Source organism: Capra hircus, chromosome 24, assembly GCF_001704415.2.
Source record: "Capra hircus breed San Clemente chromosome 24, ASM170441v1, whole genome shotgun sequence".
NCBI lineage: Eukaryota > Metazoa > Chordata > Mammalia > Artiodactyla > Bovidae > Capra > Capra hircus.
In genome coordinates this window covers 30,740,245-30,760,437 of record NC_030831.1, presented here as the reverse complement: position 1 = coordinate 30,760,437, position 20,193 = coordinate 30,740,245, and the positions used below count along the sequence as shown (strand labels likewise).

Below are 20,193 nucleotides of genomic sequence, written 5' to 3'. Positions count from 1 at the left end.
TGCCTAGAGAGGGCCGGGGGCAGGGCACGGGTGGGAGAGATTTCAGGCTCTGGAGGCCCCGCTCAGGAGCGGCACCGGGCAGCTCAGCTGTGCCTCTGCACCTGTGCAGCCCAGGGCTGCGTCTAGGGTGTGTACCTTCCTCCTGCAGCCCAGCGCTCAGGGTCGGCAGTCTCCTGCTGCTCTGCTCTCAGCCATCTATTCACAAAATTCAAAAACTATAAACAGCTGGGAAACCATCCTCAAGAGGCAGAATGGTATTGGGTGCTTCTAGTCTTGGAGTCTGGGGGGAGTTTTTGTTGGCTCAATACTGAATAAAGTCATGGGTCCACTCCAATGAAGTCACCCCATGGATTTCCACTGAGTTACACAGACCTGGAGTCAAGACCCAGGTGTGCTTTGTTTTCTCATCAGCAAGACACAGAATTAATAGTGCCAACCTGTTAGGTTTGGTGTAAAAAGACAAAGCACTTAGCCCAGGGCTGGCACACATCAGTCACGACAGTGATCACACCCACCAGTGTCTAAGGCACATGGCCCCTCACACTGTGTAAACCCAACTTCTGAATTCTGCCCTTAAGTCGTCTTCTCCTCCCATAAACGTCTCTACCTCAAAAGATGCTAATTCCATTCATCCCCTTTCTCCATCAAAACTCATAGTCATCCTTGGCTTCTAGCCTGTAGCTCGAAGCCATTATCAGAAAACCTTGCCAGCTCTATGTTCAAGATATTCAGGGTGGTCCAGTGGTCAGGACTGCGCTCTCTCAGTGCTGAGGGCTTGGGTTCAAGTCCTAGTCAGGGAACTAAGATTCCCCTAAGCAGTGGGAAGATTGCCCCTCAAACAAAACAAACAAACAAACAAAAATTACTATGGGAATTCCGTGTCAGTCCAGTGGTTAAGACTCTGTGCGTCCATTGAATGGGGAAGTCCCAGGTGGGGACACAGAGATCCCACAAGCCTGTAGCAAGGCCAAAAACATCTTAAAAATAAAAATGAAAACAGAAGCTGAAATTTGTTCATGGGACAATTTTTTTAAAAAGATTTATTTACTGATTTGGCTGCATCTCGTCTTGTTCCCCTGCCACACGTGGGACCTTCGTTTCCTGACCAGAGATTGAACCTGAGTCCCCCACACTGCAAGGCAATGCTGGACCACCAGGGAAGCCCTCCCACACAACCATTTTAAGACATCATTCAGTATTCTGTTCATCAAGCCATAATGGCACTTGTGAACATGTATGTGGTATGGCAAGTGTGTGCCTGCTTGATTTTGCTAAAGAGTGGACTAGTTTGGGAACACGCGTTGGAACACCTGCATGGCACAGCTGAAAAAAAAAAGATATTCAGAGTCGGACACTTCTCAGTTATTGCTCGGACCCACTTTCTAACTGGTCCCCCTGCTCACCCTGGTTTCTACCTGCCGCTGGAGTATTCATTTTCAAATACGAGTTACAACATGTCGACTTGCTCAAATCCTCAAACGACTTTCCATTTGATTCACACAAGCGAGGGAATCAAGCCCCAAAAAAACCAACACGAAGAATCCCAGAGTGCTTCCTACCCTCTGTGAGGCCCTCCACAGTCTGCACTGGGGGTCTCGGCGCTCCCCACCCCACCTTCACTGCCTTCAAGCCTCACTGGTTTTCCCGATGTTCCTCAATACATCAAGCACGTGCCCCTACCTGGGGAGCCTCAGGACTAGATGCCCCCCACCCCTCCAGGATACTCAGCCCCAGCATCCTCTTCTCACTACCTGCTCAACACTGAGGAGGGTGACGGTTTGCCCGGCCACCATGAAAAGACAGCTGTGGCCTGTTTCCTTCCCTCTGTATCTCCAGTGTTCATACCAGCACCCGGCACACAGCGGGCGCTCAGTAAATGTTTGTGGCATGACTGGATGAAGGCCACAGAGCAGCAGTCCCTGACCTTTTCGGCACCACGGACTGTTTTTGTGGAAGAGAGGTTTTCCCCTCACCGGGGGAGCAGACAGTTTCAGGAGGATTCAAGCGCATTACATTTACTGGGCACTTTTTTCCTCCTATTATCACATCTGCTCCACCTCAGATCCTGGAGGCTGGGGACCCCTGCTGTAGAGGGGTGAAGAGTTCACCGGCCCGGCAGAAGTGTTACCATGTGATGGGTCTCCAGCACCTTGGAGGAAACGCACGCCATGAAGACAAGGGTGAGTAACCAGCACCGAGAGGACCCTGGCAGCCACACGGCGCGTGACGACGCGGTACCTGGACTGAGTTGAGGTGACAGTAGCCATTCAGCGGAAACCTGATGACGTGCGTAGAGTCGTGATTCCAGCCCGCGTTGACGGAGTTGCACATCACGTCGCCAATCTCCGGGAACACTTCTTCTATCAAGGATTTGTCTCCGCTGAGCGTGATCCTCTCTCCGAGGTCTGGGGCCACACGCACCACGAGGCACTCGCAGGGCCTTGAAAAGCGGCCACTTTCTCTGTCCTGCTTCCATCTTTCCATCTCCAACAGCATGGGCTGGAGCTGAAAATATTTTGCCTCTTCATATAACAAAGTGTAGTCCTTAAAAGGAAAAAAAAAAGGTAGCTCATACTTAAAAATGCAAACATAAGGTACTGAGTATGTCCACATATAGGGGGGTGAATTTCTTACCTCTGTTATTTTGATATTCAAATCTGGGTGTAAATTTTTTATTTGTAGAGACAATTTGCATTCACTCATTAATTCAGTGATTATAACAGGAGTTAGGAGTAATAACTGGGCTCCCCAGGTGGCACTAGTGGTAGAGAACCCGCCTGCCAATGCAGGAGACATAAGAGACGAGGGTTTGATCCCTGTGTTGGGAAGATCCCCCGGAGGAGGGAACAGCAACCCACTCCAGTAATCATGACAGGAGAATCCCACGGACATGGGGTTGCAAAGAGCTGGACATGACTGAGTGACTTAGCACACAAGGGTAATACGGGTTAGGTGGGACACGTTCCATGAATTAAGTCCTACCATCCCCATAGGTAGGTAGTCCTACCATACCCAGTGATTTGGGAATCATTTTTATTCCCATTTTGCTGATGAGAAAACTAGTGTGTGAAAGGATTCACCAAGACTTTTGTCTTTCTGTAGGAAAATGCCTTTGGGCATTTAGAGTTTGACTGTGTTGTTGAGACCCCACGTTATAGCCTCTGGATGGGGCGTGCATATGCATTGGGGGGACAGAGGCATAGCTGTGCCCTGTTCACCCTGAGTCTATGCTCCTCGTCACCTGCAGTGGCAGCTCTAGAACTTCTCGAGGAGGGGGAGGGCAGGGCCACAGCACAAGCAGGGGTGGAGAGCTAGGGAATGGGCGCCTGCTTCTACTTATGGATGGGCGAGGGTTTGAGAGAGGCTGGTGGGCGTTGCACTGACCTCTGCCAGCTCTCCGTGCCCCCATCACAAAGCGAGAGAGGCAGACAACCTCCGGCCTGGGCTCCTGCAAGATGGTGGTGCAGGCCCCAGTGCTCCCTGCAGCACTGTTCACAGCAGCCGAGACACGGAAGCAACCTCAACGTCCATCGACAGAGGAATGGATAAAAAAGTGTGGCACATGCATTCAATGGAACGTTACTCGGCCATTAAAAAGCATGAAATAGTGCCATCTGCAGCAACGTGGAGAGACCCAGAGATTGTCATACTGAGTGAAGTTAAGTCAGACAGAGGAGAAATATCAACTGACATCCCTTATATGAGGAAATCTAAAAAAGAAATGGCACAAATGAACTTATTTACAAAACAGAAACAGACTCACAGACTTGAGAGAATGAACTTACAGCTGCTGGGGGGAAGAATGGGGCGCAGGGATAGTTAGGGAGTTTGGGATGGACACGTACACACTGCTATATTTAAAAGAGATAAATAACAAGGATCAACTGTATACCACAGGAATTCTGCTTAATGTTATGTTGCAGCCTGGACGGGAGGAGTGTTTAGGGGAGAATGTGCATGCTCAGTCATGTCCAACTCTTTGCAACCCCATGGACTGTAGCCCACCAGGCTCTTCTCTATGGGATTCACCAGGCAAGAATACTGGAGTGGGCTGCCATTCCCTTCTCCAGGGGATCTTCCTGACCCAGCGATCGAACCTGAGTCTCTTCAGTCTCCTACACTGGCGGGTGGATTCTTTACCACTAAGGCCACCTGGGAAGCCCTTGGGAAAGAATGGATACATGTCTATGTATGGCTGAATCCTTTTGCTGTCCACCTGAAACTATCACAGTGCTGTTAATAGGCTATACTCCAGAGTAAAATAAAAAGTTTAAAAAAAGAAAAAAGATAGCAGTGCAGGAAAGGAAAGTAACCTACTTCTGAAAGCACAGGCACCCAGTCTTCGGGAGTGGTTTCTTTCCTCTTGTCTTAAAAACTCTATTAAAATACATACAAGCCATGGAACGGGAGGACAAGAGAGGCCGAGCAGGAGGCAGAAGCTTAGGAACAATGTTATCAAGCAGGTCAATATTATGTCTAAACGTAACTATGGCCACAATCATCTCTGGCTGTAAGATAAGTGGATGCTTGTCCAGACACGCTGGCTGAGAACATTTTAATCACTGACAGGCATGCTGCCTTCCTTCCAACAGGCTGGAGCTGGCAGGCAGTGCCCGGGGCCTTGCATGGAGAGCCAATGCCTGAGCCCAGGGCCTGAGTGCCACCAGAGGCCTCGAGACGGGACGGGGCAGGAGGGAGGGTAACCACAGGGGACTGCTTTATTTGGCACTTCGCTCTTTTTTGCAAATAGCAGCGGTGACATTATTCAAGCCTTCCAGAGAAAACAGTTTGGAGGAGCAGGAAAAGAACAAGTGAGCCCCTGCTGGATCACTGCCTTCGGAAGAGAGAAACTCGGGCCGCGTAGAAACCGCAACCGCGGACGCAGGTCACCAGAAGGGGCTGCTGCTCTACTGTCGTCTCCTAGCAACCCCATCACTATGGGAGCCCTGGCTCCCTGCAGGGGAGCCACCCTTTTCTCCCATCATCTCATTTCACCTGCTCTGCCTCCTGACTCACAGGAGCTGCTGTTTAGTTTGGTGTTGAGAACCAAGCTGAGGCGTGGCCGCTCTTAGGGCAGAGCCGAGCCCCTCAGCCCAGCCCAGCCTGAGGGTAGGAGTGGGGTCTGCAGGTTCCTCCCAGTCCACCCGGGGTCTCCACTACCACGCCCTGGCCGTCTTTGAAGGCCACCAACTGCAAGATACCAACCTTAGTACTTTACTTACTCATCAAGATGACGGCTCTCAAGGAAATGTAAGAACATTATTGAGAGTTAGTTACACAAGCGATAGAAGTGAGAACTTCTGCTACTGCTTTTTATTTCCCTGTGAGATTTAATTACAAGCTTTAACACAAGAAAGAATCTGGACTTCTGAAAGGGTGCCATCAAGTCTTTAAATCTTTGTTTCCTTTAAATACTTCTATTTATTTCTGGCTGTGAGTCTTCACTGCTGTGTGGGCATTTCTGTAGTTGCGGCGAGCAGGGGGGCCTACTCCCTAGTTGTGGCGCAGGGCCTTCGCGTTGCAGTGGCTTCTCTTCTTGCAGAGCATGGGCTCTAGGGTACAGAGGCTTCAGCAGTTGTGTGTGGGCTCAGTAGTTGTGGTTCCCAGACTCTAGAGCACAGACTCAACAGCTGTGGTGCACAGGGCTTGTTGCTCTGTGGCAAGTGGGATCTTCCTGGATCAGGGATCGAACCCGTGTCTCCTACACTGGAAGGCGGATTCTTTACCACCGAGCCACCAGGAAAGGCCAAAGGTGCTCACAGCAGTCTTCTTGACCAGCCTTGACCCTGCGCAGGAATCCTTTCTAACATCACTGAGTTATGACCACTCAACCCCTGACTGAATGTTTGATGCTTATCACCTAATAAGGCACAGTATTTATTTTGTTTGCAGCTCTGATTGTTGTAAATGTCTTCGTTAGAATGACCTGAATTTCCTGTTAACTTCAACTTACTTGTTCTTAATTCCACCCTCTGGAGTTTCAGCCATCTTAATCTTTGACAAGTTAACCCTTCAAACATTTGAAGATAACTGTTATGTCCTAATATTATTCAGGCTGAAAACACCCAGTTGTTTCAGCTCCTAATCATTTGTTAGGACTTCAAAGTTCTTCAACGTCTGGTAGCTACAGCTGGCCCTTAATACAGCTTTGAACTACATGGGGCCCACTTACAGATGGGATTCTCCCACTAACTATGTACCATGATGTTACATGATCTGTGGTTTGGTTGAATCTGCGGAGGCGAAACTACAGACACAGGGAGGGGGCCAGCTGCATGCAGGGTTGGCACTCCTAATCCTCACATTGTTCAAGGCTCACTTGCACTTGAACTTGCCAACAGCCTTCCTAACACCCAGACCAGAACAGAACCTAACATTTCAGACATGCTCTAAAGAGCGCATCATCAACTTTCATACAACCTGGCTGGACACTGAAGCCACCGTGAATTCAGTCTGCATTAGTTCTCAGTTGCTGTGGTAACAATTAGCACCTGTTTAGTAGTTTAAAGCAGCACTTGTTTATTCTCCTGTTCCGGAAGTCAGAAGTCCAAGTTGGGTCATCACAGCTGTGTTTATCCTGGAGGCTCTATGGGAGAATCCATTTCCTTGGCTTTTCCGGCTTCCAGAGGTGGCCTGCAACCCTCGGCTTCCGGTCCAGCACCACAGCCCCCTCTGCTTCTATTGTCCCGTCTTCTCCTCTTACTCTGACCCTTCACCTCCTTTCACTTGTAAGGACCTTTGAGTACGCTGGCTTCACCTGGATTATCCAAGATAATATTCCCATCTCAAGATCCTTAATCTAATCACACCTGCAAAGGACCTATTACCATGTGAGGTGACATCCTCATAGCTTCCAGGAATGAGGACATGGATGTCTTTTTTTTTTTTAATCTTTTTAAAAGATTTTTTGATGTGGGCCATTTTAAAAGTCTTTACTGAATTTGTTACAATACTGCTTCTGTTTTATGTTTTGGTTTCTTGGCCCCAGGGCATGTGGAATCTTAGCTTCCTGACCAATCTTAGCTTCCCAACCAGTATGGAACCCATACCCCCTGCTTTGGAAGGCGAAGTTGTTAAGACTGGACCACTGGGAGGTCCCCACGGATGCCTTTGGGAGGCCTTATTCTGCCCTCCACACAGCATAAGGTCCTATTAGTTTTCCTGGAAGCCCCAAAGTCCCATTACTCTATTCACATTCCCTCAGAGTGGGAATTCCTACACCTCTTTTTTTTGCACAGCTAGATCTCCCTCATTCAGCATTTGTGAACAATTTTAAATCCTCTATTACTTATCCCTCTTTAAATTACATACTGGAGATTCTGGACTTGTTCCAGGGTAACGAGAAAATTCAGATTCTTTTACCCAACGTTCTTGGTCTCCCTCTCATTTTTTGGTGTCATTTTGAACTGGGTGTTCTGTTTCTATGTGTGAATCATTTTTTAAAGTACAGACAGGACAGGGCTACCTACAAGCCTTTGTTCAAGCTGACTCTTGGGTCATAAATTTAGTCTCTAGATTCAGAATGCCAAGTGGTTATACAACCTATAATCCAGCTCCTAACTGTGGCATCTGTTAGACACCTTTTGGAAATACTGTGCATTTGGATGGGACTCCGTGGGGAAGGCTGGAGGTGTGCAAGGGGCTCCAAGCTGCCATATTGCCAGAGACTCCCCGTAACTGTTTAGGGCTCCAGGCTACTTATCTGTCAATTGAGGGGGATCAATTGCATTCAAGTTGCTTCCGACTCTGCTAAACTATGAGTCTGTCTCCATGACAAAGCCCAGACCTGCAAGTTTGTCTACCATAACCCCAAAGTAATGAGACTAAAGGGCTTGGGTTACAAGCCCTACACTGACTTGGACCGCCTCTTTTTTTATCTCTGAGTTCACAAGCCAGGTGTGTAATAATCCATTCTGAAATCTGCCCAAGGACTGACAGCTCCTTTCTACCTAAGTTGCTCACTGCTGCTGAGTCGCTTCAGTCGTGTCCAATTCTGCGTGACCCCATAGACGGCAGCCCACCAGGCTCCCTCGTCCCTGGGATTCTCCAGGCAAGAATGCTGGAGTGGGTTGCCATTTCCTGCTCCAATGCATGAAAGTGAAAAGAGAAAGTGAAGTCGCTCAGTTGTGTCCGACTTGTAGCGACCCCATGGACTGCAGCTTACCAGGCTTCTCCGTCCATGGGATTTTCCAGGCACGAGTACTGGAGTGGGGTGCCATTGCTCACAGTTATCATTATCTGCTCTGGGAAAATTAGGGAAACACTGGCGCTTATCAGGATTTTGGCCCTGCTCAGTGATGTCTCAAGGATCTTGCTAGGGGTCATTCAAGTGAAGGATTAAAAGGGTTCCTCTGAAGGTCAACCGGCAGACAGGATGTCATCTCATGGACCTAGCCTTGAACCACCTCAAGCCACCTGGTGTTCTTTTAGTCTCTCTTGACTACCTTGGCCCCATTTCCTCCTTTTCCACTGATCTGCAGGGCGGAACCACCTTTCACGCTGGGGGAGCGAAGGCTGGAGAAGGGCTGAGCACATGCACTTGGTGCAGCTATCAGCTCCCCATGCCAGCTTGCCTCCCAGTATGGTCCTCCGTCAGCCCTAGAACCAAAAAGGTAGCTTCTGTTGTTACCATCTCCTGCATGGCTAAGCTCACGCTTGCCATCTTTTTCTAGGCAAGCTCCTTTGTATCAGTCCTCTGCTTCCTGGGTTTCCCTTGTGGCTCAGCTGGTAAAGAATCTGCCTGCAATGCAGGAGACCTGGGTTCAAAAGATCCCCTGGAGAAGGGAAAGGCTACCCATTCCAGTATTCTGGCCTGGAAAATTCCATGAATGCTACAGTCCATGGGGTTGCAAAGAGTCGGACACAACTGAGCGACTTTCACTTCTGTTTGCTTCCTAACGCTGCCTCCCATCTCATCAGAGAACTCCCTCCAGAACAGCCCGCCTCCACCGCCACTCTCCTTTCTTTCCTCAATAGCAATCACACAATTATACTGTCTCAATTTCACATTTTTTAGAGATTATCCTGTTTCCTTTTAGGCTTTCTGGCCTTGTGGTTATCTCTTTGGTCTCTCAATCTCTTTTGAAGTCATTTTCCCTGAAGCCTCAGTTCCTATCTGATGATGTCTGCCTTCCTTTTGTCAACTCTTGCAAACTCTGGACAACTCAGCCTCCTGGAGACGGGCAGGTGAGGTGTTTACGGAACCACAGCAGGTTTGGCCCCCGTTTTTCTTATGAAGGAAGCGAATCCAAAGCATCGCCTCTGCTTTCAGCAAAGTGAGTCCAAAATGTTCTAGATGCCATCACCTTCTCCACTCCCAGGCCGATGTTACCTTTTCTCATTAAGACAGCATCAACCATATCTCTCAGCCTCTCAGTATCTCTCATATCTCTCAGTAAAAGAGAGGTTATTCATAGACCTTTTCATGCTGAAATAATTTTAAAGTCCTAGAACACACATTTTTTAAATTAAAAAACTTTTCTGAGATTTGCAATAGTTTTGAGAAGCAGAAAGATCCAGATCTCATTTTACAGGTGACTCCACTGAGCTTCCCTGAGACCCCGGAGAGACGTACACAGAACAGGAAAGTAAATGTGAGCAGACTCTAAGAGGCATATGGACCATGTTTCAAAAGTTTATTCCTTGATTAAATATTTGAATTCAGAAGACATTTTTCCTACAGGGAGGAAAGTGATATACGCAGTGCACTGCTTTCCTACTGCTGCTGTCAGAGATTACCACAAATTTGCTGGTTGGAAACAGCACAGATTTATTCTCTTAAGAGTTCTGGAGGTCACAAATCTGAAATGGGTCTCCTGGGGCTAAAGTCGGGGTGTTGGCAGGGCCACTTTCCTTCCGGAGGCGAGGGGAAAATATTTTCCAGCTTCCAGAGGCAGCCCTGTCCCCCTGGCTCCTGTCCAGCCATCACACCACTTCCTTCCTCACATCTTCTCTGACTCTGACCTCCTGCCTTCCTCTTTCACTTCTGAAAACTCCTGTGGTTCCACTGGGCCCGCCTGGATTATCATGGATAATCTCCCCAGCTCACTGGCTCTTAAACTTAATCACATCTGCATGGTCTCTTTATGGCAGGTAAGGTGACACTCACAGGTTCTGGGGATTAGAATGCAGACGCCTTTGGGGGCCATTACTCAGCCTCAACACGCAGCTTCCAGTTCCACAAAAAAGTTCAAAGGCTTATTTCACTCCTAAGGTACCTGAAGTTTTATGGGTCCTTCCACTCAAAAGGCAACTCAGCCACTCATTCATGCATTTTAAGACTTGTCTATGTGCAGCTGCCAAGCTAGGCACTGTGGGCATTGCGAAGGCTTTTTGGTGGGAAATGCGCCCAGCTCCCCCCACAGAGATCTAGAAGCCCTCCTCCTACCCACGCTAGGGACATGGGATCCTGCTCCTGGGCCATGGGATCCCTCGGCTTGCTTCCCAAGATGGCAGGGCATGTATGTATCAGGGCACTTGCCAAGAGGAGGTGCCAAGAAAATGAGGGGAAATGAAAGTATTTTTCATATTACATTTCATCAAGAGCATTCATGCAGTAGTTATCATAAACAAAAAACAGATCCCCATAAAACTTTCCTTAAAAAAATATTTTTTGAGAGCGTGGGCCACCACAGTTTTTTCAGTGTTGGAGGTTTGGGACTTCTAAAATTCTTAATTTCCCTGGCTCTGCAATCTTCCCTCCCTTCCTCCCCATACTGATTTTTTAGAGCAGTTTTGTTCAGGGCAAAATAGAGCACAAAGTATACAGATTTCCCACATGTCCCCTTAACCCTACACATGAACAGCCTCCCCCAACTTCGACATCCCTCATGAGGGGACCATGTGTCACAATCTATGGACCTACACTGACCCACATACCCACTCAAAGTCCTCATTAGGGTTCACTCTTGCTGTTTGCCATTGTGTGAGTTTAAACAAATGTCTGATGACATGTATCCACCATTATAATATCATACAAGGCGGTTTCACTGCCCTAAAACCCCTCTGTGCCTTGCCTATTCCCGTCCCCACCCCCCTACGCCTTTCTTTTCCTCAAAGCCTGGAAGGACTGGTCCACTTACTGCATTTCCCTTGCTGCTTGGGACTTCTTGCCAGGAGGCTTCCTCCCTGTTCGGTGCCATTGGCTTCTGGCTCCTCCTGACCACTCTTGTTTACCTGGGGCACGGATGCCCAGCCTATGATTTAAATGATGGCCAGTAAAGGAAACACAGGTGGTGGCGAAGTCCCTTCTCTCCCTGCCACCATCTCCACTCTCAACTCTCTAACTTTCCAAAAGGAAGCCTAAAGTGTACACTTAAACATATCAAATCTTTAGATACACATTGCAGTTTACGAGAAATGAGAAGCTAGAGTAATGAGCTCCCATAATCAGGCAACCAGGCAAATTCAGATGGTGGGACATTTCATAGGGCAACTGGCCAGTCTCTTTAGCAAGTCAACATCATATAAAAACGGAACTGTGTGCGTGCATGCTCAATTGTGTAGTTGCGTCCAACTCTTTGCAACCCGTAGACTGTAGCCCACCAGGCTCCTCTGTCCATGGGATTCTCCAGGCAAGAACACTGGAGTGGGTTGCCATTTCCTCCTCAGGGGATCTTCCTGACCTAGGGATTGAATCCGTGTCTCCTGCTTGGGAGGTGGATTCTTTACTGCTGAGCCACCAGGGAAGCCCCTAAAATGGTATTATATGAGATAATAAAAAGGTACGGACATAACTAGATTCAGTGAAGTCTTAGATGAGATATCAACTCAGGAAAACCAAATAGAAAGGACATTTTTGGGGTCAACCATGGAAATGTGAATATGGTTGCATAATTAGAGGAAATAAAATTTACTAAAATGGAAAGATAGAGATATTATCTGAAATAAGCATAGAAAAAGACCCAGAAGTCTATGCACTCAGGTTTTATCAATAACATCAGCAATCTCTGAGTGGGATATACTGTTAAAACTTTTTTTTTTGCTTATCTATATTTTCAAATTGTCTACAGTGTACATATGCTTTTTCTACAATATTAAATAGCTATTAGAAACAACTAATAGACTTTTGAACTTAAGCCAGGAAGAGGTAAGTTGGGGATTTAAGCTGGCAAATTTTTCTTTACTTAAGCTGGCACATTTTTCTTTATCTAAGAAGGCTAGACATTCATCAGATACCAAAAGAGATGTCAGCAACATGGCGGACACCTACCAAAGATGTTCAAAATAGAAGCCTAGAGAGGGATAATTCTGAGGTTCTCCATTAAAAAGAGGAACTAAAGCTCTGGACTCCTGATGAAGTGGGAATCACAAACGTGTGCTTACGTACATGCACGCACGTGTGTATATGCATGTGTGTACCCACACACACCTATGCATGCATGGGTGTGAGCAGAAAAGAGAACAGTGATGAATGAGTCAGTGTAATGGAGGTGGGGGCGGGAAATGAAGGGAAGACGGACAGTCTTCACAATAAAACCCAGCAGAGAGTTGTACAATCACTTATCTAGAGAAGCGATTGCAACATCTTTCAGCGGGAGCAAGGCACAAGCAGCTGCCACTTAAGTGGTGTTCTGAAGTATGAAATTATCTAAATTGTTAAATGGGTATCTGGCTCAGACAGCACATTTGCAGAATGAGATTTTCAGGGGCTGAGGATGCTGTGATTTCAAGATCGCAGGAATGTGCTCAGCCAGCATGAAACAGCTGGAGACAGGGGGTGGGAGTGGGGGTCGGTGGGGGTGGGGTGGGGGGGTAGGGGGGCAGGTAATCAAGGAATGTGTTCCCTGCAAAACCAGGAAGAGAGATGGATGCTGTGTCCCTTTCCCAAGGTCAGGAAATAAACTCTGCCGAGGAAGAAAGCACTACTGTACTGCTCAGGAAGGGGCAGGATGAGCCATCTGCCTGTGCCTGCGCTTGTGATTCACACGATCTGCGGTACACGCGCTCCCATCATCAGCCAGTACAGCTCCTGTTCTCCTTCTGCTCCACCAGGTTCCCGACTCCCTGTATTTTACAGCCTGTCACCCAGAGGTTCTGTGGGAAACATTTCAGAACTCTGGGACACGTGAGGTTCATCTGAAGTACTTTTCGTCTTCCCCCAAGCGTGGGCTACAGTTGAATCCATAGGCAATTAAAGGGTGTGTTCTGTGCTTAGCCTTGATGAATGACAGGTCTTCAATTCCAGGGCTCTGGAATCCCAAGGGAGCACCACGGTGCAGAGAAGCACCCATCCCATCCTCACCAGGGGGGTGACAGGTTGAGTCCTCAAGGAACTGTCCTCTGGAATAGGTTACAGCTTAACTCCCATGCAGTCTTTCTGAAGGTCTAACTTGAATGTTCTTGGAGGAAAAAATAATGCCTGCGACATTTAAATGTGTTTAAAATGCCTAGCTCTGTTTTTGGAACAGAATGCAACTAGAAACTCATGGCTATTACCAGTTTCTCACTGTGGTTCACCATAAATTGTTTTATATTCCCTGGCATCTGTATCTCTTTTAATAATGGAAATTATAAATTAATATATTAGCCACACAAGTAGCTTAGGATGATGTTACATACGTACAGGCTTTATATTTTCCATTTAGTCCTATAAGGTTTTAAAATATTTTTATTTATTTTATTTTTGGCTGCATTGGGTCTTAGCTGCAGCACACAGGATCTCTGGGTGAGGTGACTGGGCTCGGCAGTTGTGGCATGAGGGCCTAGCCAACCTGAGGCACACTGGCTTGCCTGGGAAATTCCATGGACAGAGGAGCCTGGTAGGCTGCAGCCCATTGGGTCACAAAGAGTCGAACACGACTGAAGTCACTGAGCACACGTGCGTGCACACAACTGTGATATTAAACATCAGCCACAAGCGTCGAAATAGCCAGTCAACAGCACCTTAAACTAAGGGAGACTTGTTTTTCTCACATGAGAAGTCAGAGGTCCCTGACTGTTGGCAGTGGTATCTGCCCAGTGATGTTATCAGGGACAGGACGCTGTCTTTCTGTTTTGTCATCTTCAGTGTTGACGTTCTGGCCTCATGCTTGTCACCTCAGGGTCACAAGGTGACTGTCAGAGCACTCACATCTCTTACCACTAGCACCACCTGGAGAAGGCAATGGCAACCCACTCCAGTGTTCTTGCCTGGAGAATCCCAGGGATGGGGGAGCCTGGTGGGCTGCCGTCTATGGGGTCGCACAGAGTCGGACACGACTGAAGCGACTCAGCAGCAGCAGCAGTAAGTGATAAATAGGGCTTCCTAGGTGGTTCAGTGATAAAGAGTCCACCTGCCAAGCAAGAGATGTAGGTTTGATCCCTGGATCGGGAAAATCCCCTGGAGAAGGAAATGTCAACCCACTCCAGTACTCTTGCCTGGGAAATCTCATGGACAGAGGAGCCTGGCGGGCTGCTGTCCATGGAGTCGCAAAAGAGTCGGACAGGACTTAGGGACTAAACAATCACAAGCGATAAATCAAGGTCAGGGAAAGAGCATCAGACAGACGGAGCCGTCTGCTCTGAAGGGGGACAAGAAGATGGTGGGGCACAGGTGTAAGAGCCAAATGGGCAGGGGTCTCGGGGGCTCTGACAGGGCTGTGCTGCTTTGCTCCATGAGCAATGAATGGGAAGCCCCTGCAGAGTGAGTCTGAAGCAGGAGCAAGTCACAATGCAGTTTGTTTTTTATAAGTGTCCCTAGGTGAGAGATGGGGTGGGAGATATAGGGAGGGAACAGGGACGAAGGCATGGCCATAGAAGGGCAACAGGAGGGGACCTGGCCATGATGGAAGTGTTTTGACCTTGACTGCATCAGGGTCGACATCCCACTGCGAGGCTGTGGTAAGATTCAGCAAGAAGTTACACCAGGGAGAACTGGGATCCCTCTACTGTTTCTAACAACTTCATGAGGATCTACAATGATCCCAGAAAGTTTAATGAAAAGAAGTGTCTCCTGGTTTCAACATGGAGAGTGGAGGAGAAGGAGTACGGGTGGAAGAGAGGAGACCAGTGATGAGTCATCTGAGCTGCCGGACCTTGGACCAGGGAGTGGGGATAAGAGGTGTGGATTGATTCCAGAAGTATCTGGAGCGTTCTATGGGCCGATGGATGGATGGATGTGGGAGGGGCGGGACTGGAGCAGAAAGGCAGATTCTGGCATTTTCCTGAGATAGGACACAAAGGAAGAGGAGCTGGTTTGGTAGTGGGGATGAGGAGGCGGGCCTGGCCAGCTCCTGGGTGGGCAGCTCAGGTTAAAGAGGCCATGAACGATCTAGGTAAAGGTTCTGAAAAAGAGAAATAAAGGTGACATTTCTCCTCTACCCCCTACCCAAGTCCCAGTGCCTTCCTTTTAGGAAAACATCAGAGGGTAAGCACCTTTGGCCCGGTGGCTGCCCGGGTATCACACTTGGTGTCCTTTCTCTACTGGCCCGACTTGCTCTACCAGCCCTAACGCCTGCCACCTGGGGCTCTGGGTCTGCAGAGAGGCTGGGGTCACCCCCAAAGCCCCCCCGCCCTCGCGCAGCCACCTCTCCCCTCCCCCACTCCTCCCTTTACTTCTGTGCATCTCCACGGGGGGCCTCTGCCTGCTTTCTAGCAGCAGCCCTCACTTTCTGCCTCTTTCTTTCACCTTCTTCCATGGCAGCTGGTGTGGGAAGTGGGTGGAGATGCTCAACTCTGCAGCCAGTGGGCCCGGAAACATGAGGCCTGCTGTCTACCATCTACTGGCTGGCTCTGCTTGGCTGAGCAGGTGTGTCCCCAGCTCTAGCCTGAGGGCTGGAGACAGAAGACTTGCCCTCTGGAGACCTCCCTGGTGGTCCAGTGGCTAAGACTTCACATTCCAATGCAGGGGCTGTGGGTTCAATCTCTGGTTGGGGAGGTAAGATCCTGCATGACTCATGGCCAACTATCCCCTGGGCCCCGCCAAGAAAAAAGAAGACTCGCGGGCCGGCAGGAAAGGGCACACGGAGAGAAGCATGTATACAGTGAAAAGCACCCTTGAAAACCGCCTAGTAAGGCGCCATATTACAGACCCGCAAGACAGTTTCCTTTCCGAGTTGGAAGAGACCATCACTGATAAAGCTGCCAACTTTCACTTAGGAGCCACGTTGCACAAACCAACTTCCCACATCTGTAAACGCTGGAACTGGGCTCAACACCAAGAGAGGCCGGCTCTGGAAGGTTCCCAGGAACTGCCACTGACTGGGGAGCAGCAGGGCCAGGAGAATTCCTCCAACTCATTCCAGGGCTGCAGGGAGCTCCACACGCTCACTGCAGTTATCACTCTTAGTTTTCTGCCAAGCGTATATTGTTCTCATGGAAGCGACATGTGTACATGACACGACTCTTCTATACTCTTTTCCATATGGCTAATCATGCCTGGCACAGGCCCCACTGTTCAAAGTCCTGAAGGAGAGGGTGGATGAGAGGCCCTTCAGATCCCTGTTAATTTTAAGATCTTGGTTCAGTGGTAAAGAACCCACCTGCCAGTGCAGGAGATGAAAGAGATCCGGGTTTGATCCCTGGATCAGAAAGATCCCCTGAGGAGGAAATGGCAACCCACTCCAGTATTCTTGCCTGAAGAATCCCATGGACAGAGGAGCTTGGAGGGATACAGTCCTTGGGACTGCACAGAGTTGGACATGACTTGGCACTTCTATATCATTTTCTATCTATTTATACACATATATGCATAATTTTGGCACCCCACTCCAGTACTCTTGCCTGGAAAATCCCTTGGATGGAGGAGCCTGGTAGGCTGCAGTCCATGGGGTCACTAGGAGTCAGACACGACTGAGCGACTTCACTTTCACTTTTCACTTTCATGCTTTGGAGAAGGAAATGGCAACCCCCTCCAGTGTTCTTGCCTGGAGAATCCCAGGGACAGGGGAGCTTGGTGGGCTGCTGTCTATGGGGTCGCACAGAGTCAGACACGACTGAAGCGATTTAGCAGCAGCAGCAGCATGCATAATTTTTACATGAATAGAAACATACTATACATATTCTACAACTTAATATTTTCATTGAATAAAATCTTGTTTTTTTCCCCATACATCAACTAATCCATAGTAAGAATATTCTATAATATTTTGTAACCATCTGCCATTGTTAAGCATTTTTAATTGTGTCCAGTTTTGCTATAACAAATATAACTATAGTAAATGTTCTATGTACATGTATCTTTGAATATTTTCTAGAAATAAATGAAAAGACACAGAATTGTTAAACATTCCAAGTATATATATCTGAATATTTATGTGTTACTTCTAGAAATGAATAGACATGAAATTGCTATAATTTAAAAATTTTGAAACTACCACTAACTTGTCCTCCAAAAGTATTTAATAGTTTTCACTCCCAAACATACTGTTCCTCAATACGATATCTTGGGCTTCCCTGGATTGCAAGAATCCACCTGCAATGAGACAGACCTGAGTTTGACCCTTGCATTGGGAACATTCCCCTGGAGGAGGGCATGGCAACCCACTCCAGTACTCTTGCCTGGAGAATCACCATAAACAGAGGAGCTTGGCAGGCTTCAGTCCATGGGGTTGCAATGAGTCAGATACGACTGAGTGAATAAGCACACAGCACTACCACTAAACTGTCTTCCAAAAACATTTAATAGTTTTCACTCCCAACCACACTGATCCTCAATACTATGTATTACCAATGTTTTAAATTTTTGCCAACCTGATATAAAGTTTTGCCAGATTGGCCAATCTGATATATATTTAAGTTCTGCTTCTTTGATACTAAAGAGATTGAATATATTTTCAAACATTTAGTGGAAATTTCTGTTCTTTTGAGAAACTTGTATATATTTTTAAATGTTTTCCATTGGGTTGTTTCCATGCTTCTTGTAGATGTTTCAGTTCAGTTCACTTGCTCAGTCGTGTCTGACTCTTTGCGACCCCATGGACTCCAGGCCTCCCTGTCCATCATCAACTCCTAGAGTTGGCTCAAACTCATGTCTTTTGACTCGGTGATGCCATCCAACCATCCCATCCTCTGTCGTCCCCTTCTCCTGCCTTCAATCTTTCCTAGCAACAGGGTCTTTTCCATAGAGTCAGTTCTTCACATCAGGTGGCCAGAATATTGTAGATGTTTAGGAGCTCTTTTATGATGGATATTAATTTTTCACTGTAAATATTTCTCCTCATCTGACACTTGTGTTTTATTTGTATATAGTGTCTTTAAATCAGCAAGTTTGTTCCTTTTTTTAAGGATGCCTTCTGGGTAGTTAAGTTTTGCTCAAGTAGGTCTTCTCTGCCTAACAATTATACTTTTGTGGAATTTCTTTTTATTTTCTTCTAATACTTCTATAGCTTTACGTTTTGTGTTTATCCCTGGAATTTCTACTAACTTATGATACAGACAGGGCTCTGGCTTTACATTTTTTCCAAAGGTCTTGGTTTCAGCTATCTCAGTGCCAATTACTGACTATTCTTTTCATTTCCCACCAATTTGAAATACCACATTGATGATATATCAAATTCCAACATACACACACATCTCTCTCCCAATCCTGTTTTTTTTCCATTGATCTACATGTGAATTTTAGCATCTATTAGGATCACACTTTCTTATCACTGTATCACTGTAGTATGTTGTGATGTCTGATATGAAACATCCACCATTGTCCACCATTTCTATAACCACCAAATATTTTTTAGCTATTCTTTTTTTAAAATTGGAGGATAACTGCTTTAAAATGTTGTGTTGGTTTCTGCTGTACAATATCACTTTTTAAGCTATTCTTAAGCCTTTTTTTTTCTTCTATACAAATTTTATAAATGGGTCAAATTTCATTGAAAAAAATCTATGACTTAAGTGGGTTTGCACTGAATGTATAAGATAGTCTGAGCATAGCTGACATCTCACCAATATTGAGGCTTCTCATCCAAGAACACGAATGTCCCTTCATTTATTCTTGTTTTAAACTTGCATGTAGTGATTTATAGTTTTCTTAATCAGACTTTGCATATTTCTTAAGTTTATTCCTGGGTGTTATAATTTTTGTTGCTACTGTAAGTGGTATATTTTCCCATTACATTTTATGATTGGCTTTGGTAGTAAGCTATTAACTGCAATATATTGGGACCTTGAATATGGATGCTTTAATGAGTTCTTTATTCGTTTTAATGATATTTAGTTGATTCTTTAGAATCTTCTATTCAGAGAAGTATTAAGGAGCTGCAAAGATAACACTTTTATATATTCCCTTCTAATATTAACCCTTTCTATTTCTTTTTTTTTTCCCTTTCTATTTCTTTTTGTTGTCTAATTTCACTGCTTAGAGTTTCCAGCACCTTGTAGGACTAAGTCTAACACTTGTTAGTAATTTTGAAAGGGAACAACTCTAAAATTTTACTGGTAAGCATAATGCTTGCTTCAAATTTCTGGGAGAAAAAGTCTTTATTAAGCTAAAGAGGTTTCCTTTTATTCTCTACCTAAGACTTATCAGAGATAACCTTTGAATATAATCAATTCATTTTCAATGTATTAAAATAGACTGTAATTCTATTCTTCACATAAAAGCCACCCTCTTTTGGCTGTAAACATCAATGACCATATAATTTATTCCACATAGATGGTATAACCATCAGAAACCTCTGATGCCATTAAAGTTGGTGTATGTTAAAAATGTAAAGCTAGAAATATTTTGGGGAGCACATTAAAAAAAAAAAGCACATATTTAGGCTGTTGTTAATTTAATATGAATCCCTCACCTTGAAATCATCAGGAATGAGGAGTTTTGATGTTCGTAGAAAATTCAAGATATATCTGAACATCTGTCCATCTCTGTCAATGAAATAGTGCTGTTTGAGACTGTCCAAAACAATGGGCTCTGTACCATCAAAAAGTCTTCCGATTCTGTGATAGGAAAGAGGGAACAGTGAAGACAATTAGAATCAATCGTTCGGCCACTAAGACTGAAAGCTACTGTTTTGTGTCACTGTCAAAGGCAGCACTTTTGAAGATGGCAGTCAGGGAAAATCACCCGCTACGTAGTTATGGTTCCCTGAGAAGTACTGGCCCCTGCTTGATAAATATCTCAAGACCAGACAATTCAAAGTAGTCGCAGGCTTTCTCAAGTAAATTCTATTATTCAGTGTCTTTTACCTGTAAAGAAGATGTTCCTGACATGGTGATTATGGCTAAGTGCTGTCACTTTAATGGAAGATCATGTCTTTCCCTCTGTGTTACTTAAAA

The 20,193-nt window shown here is 46.3% G+C and overlaps 1 protein-coding gene across 4 annotated transcripts in view; it reads right to left on the bottom strand.

Moving 5' to 3' along the window:
* Window positions 1-20,193, bottom strand: part of KCTD1 (potassium channel tetramerization domain containing 1) — a 206,317-nt gene that overhangs the window by 3,090 nt on the left and 183,034 nt on the right. For 3 of the 4 annotated variants that reach the window (XM_018039651.1, XM_018039652.1, XM_018039650.1), the window contains exons 3-4: window positions 19,710-19,854; window positions 2,239-2,544 (exon numbers count right to left, since the gene is read on the bottom strand). In XM_018039651.1, the coding sequence (XP_017895140.1) occupies window positions 2,239-2,544; window positions 19,710-19,854 (451 nt within the window). The remainder of the gene's footprint in view (window positions 1-2,238; window positions 2,545-19,709; window positions 19,855-20,193) is intronic. The other variant, XR_001917179.1, reaches the window with a different exon arrangement.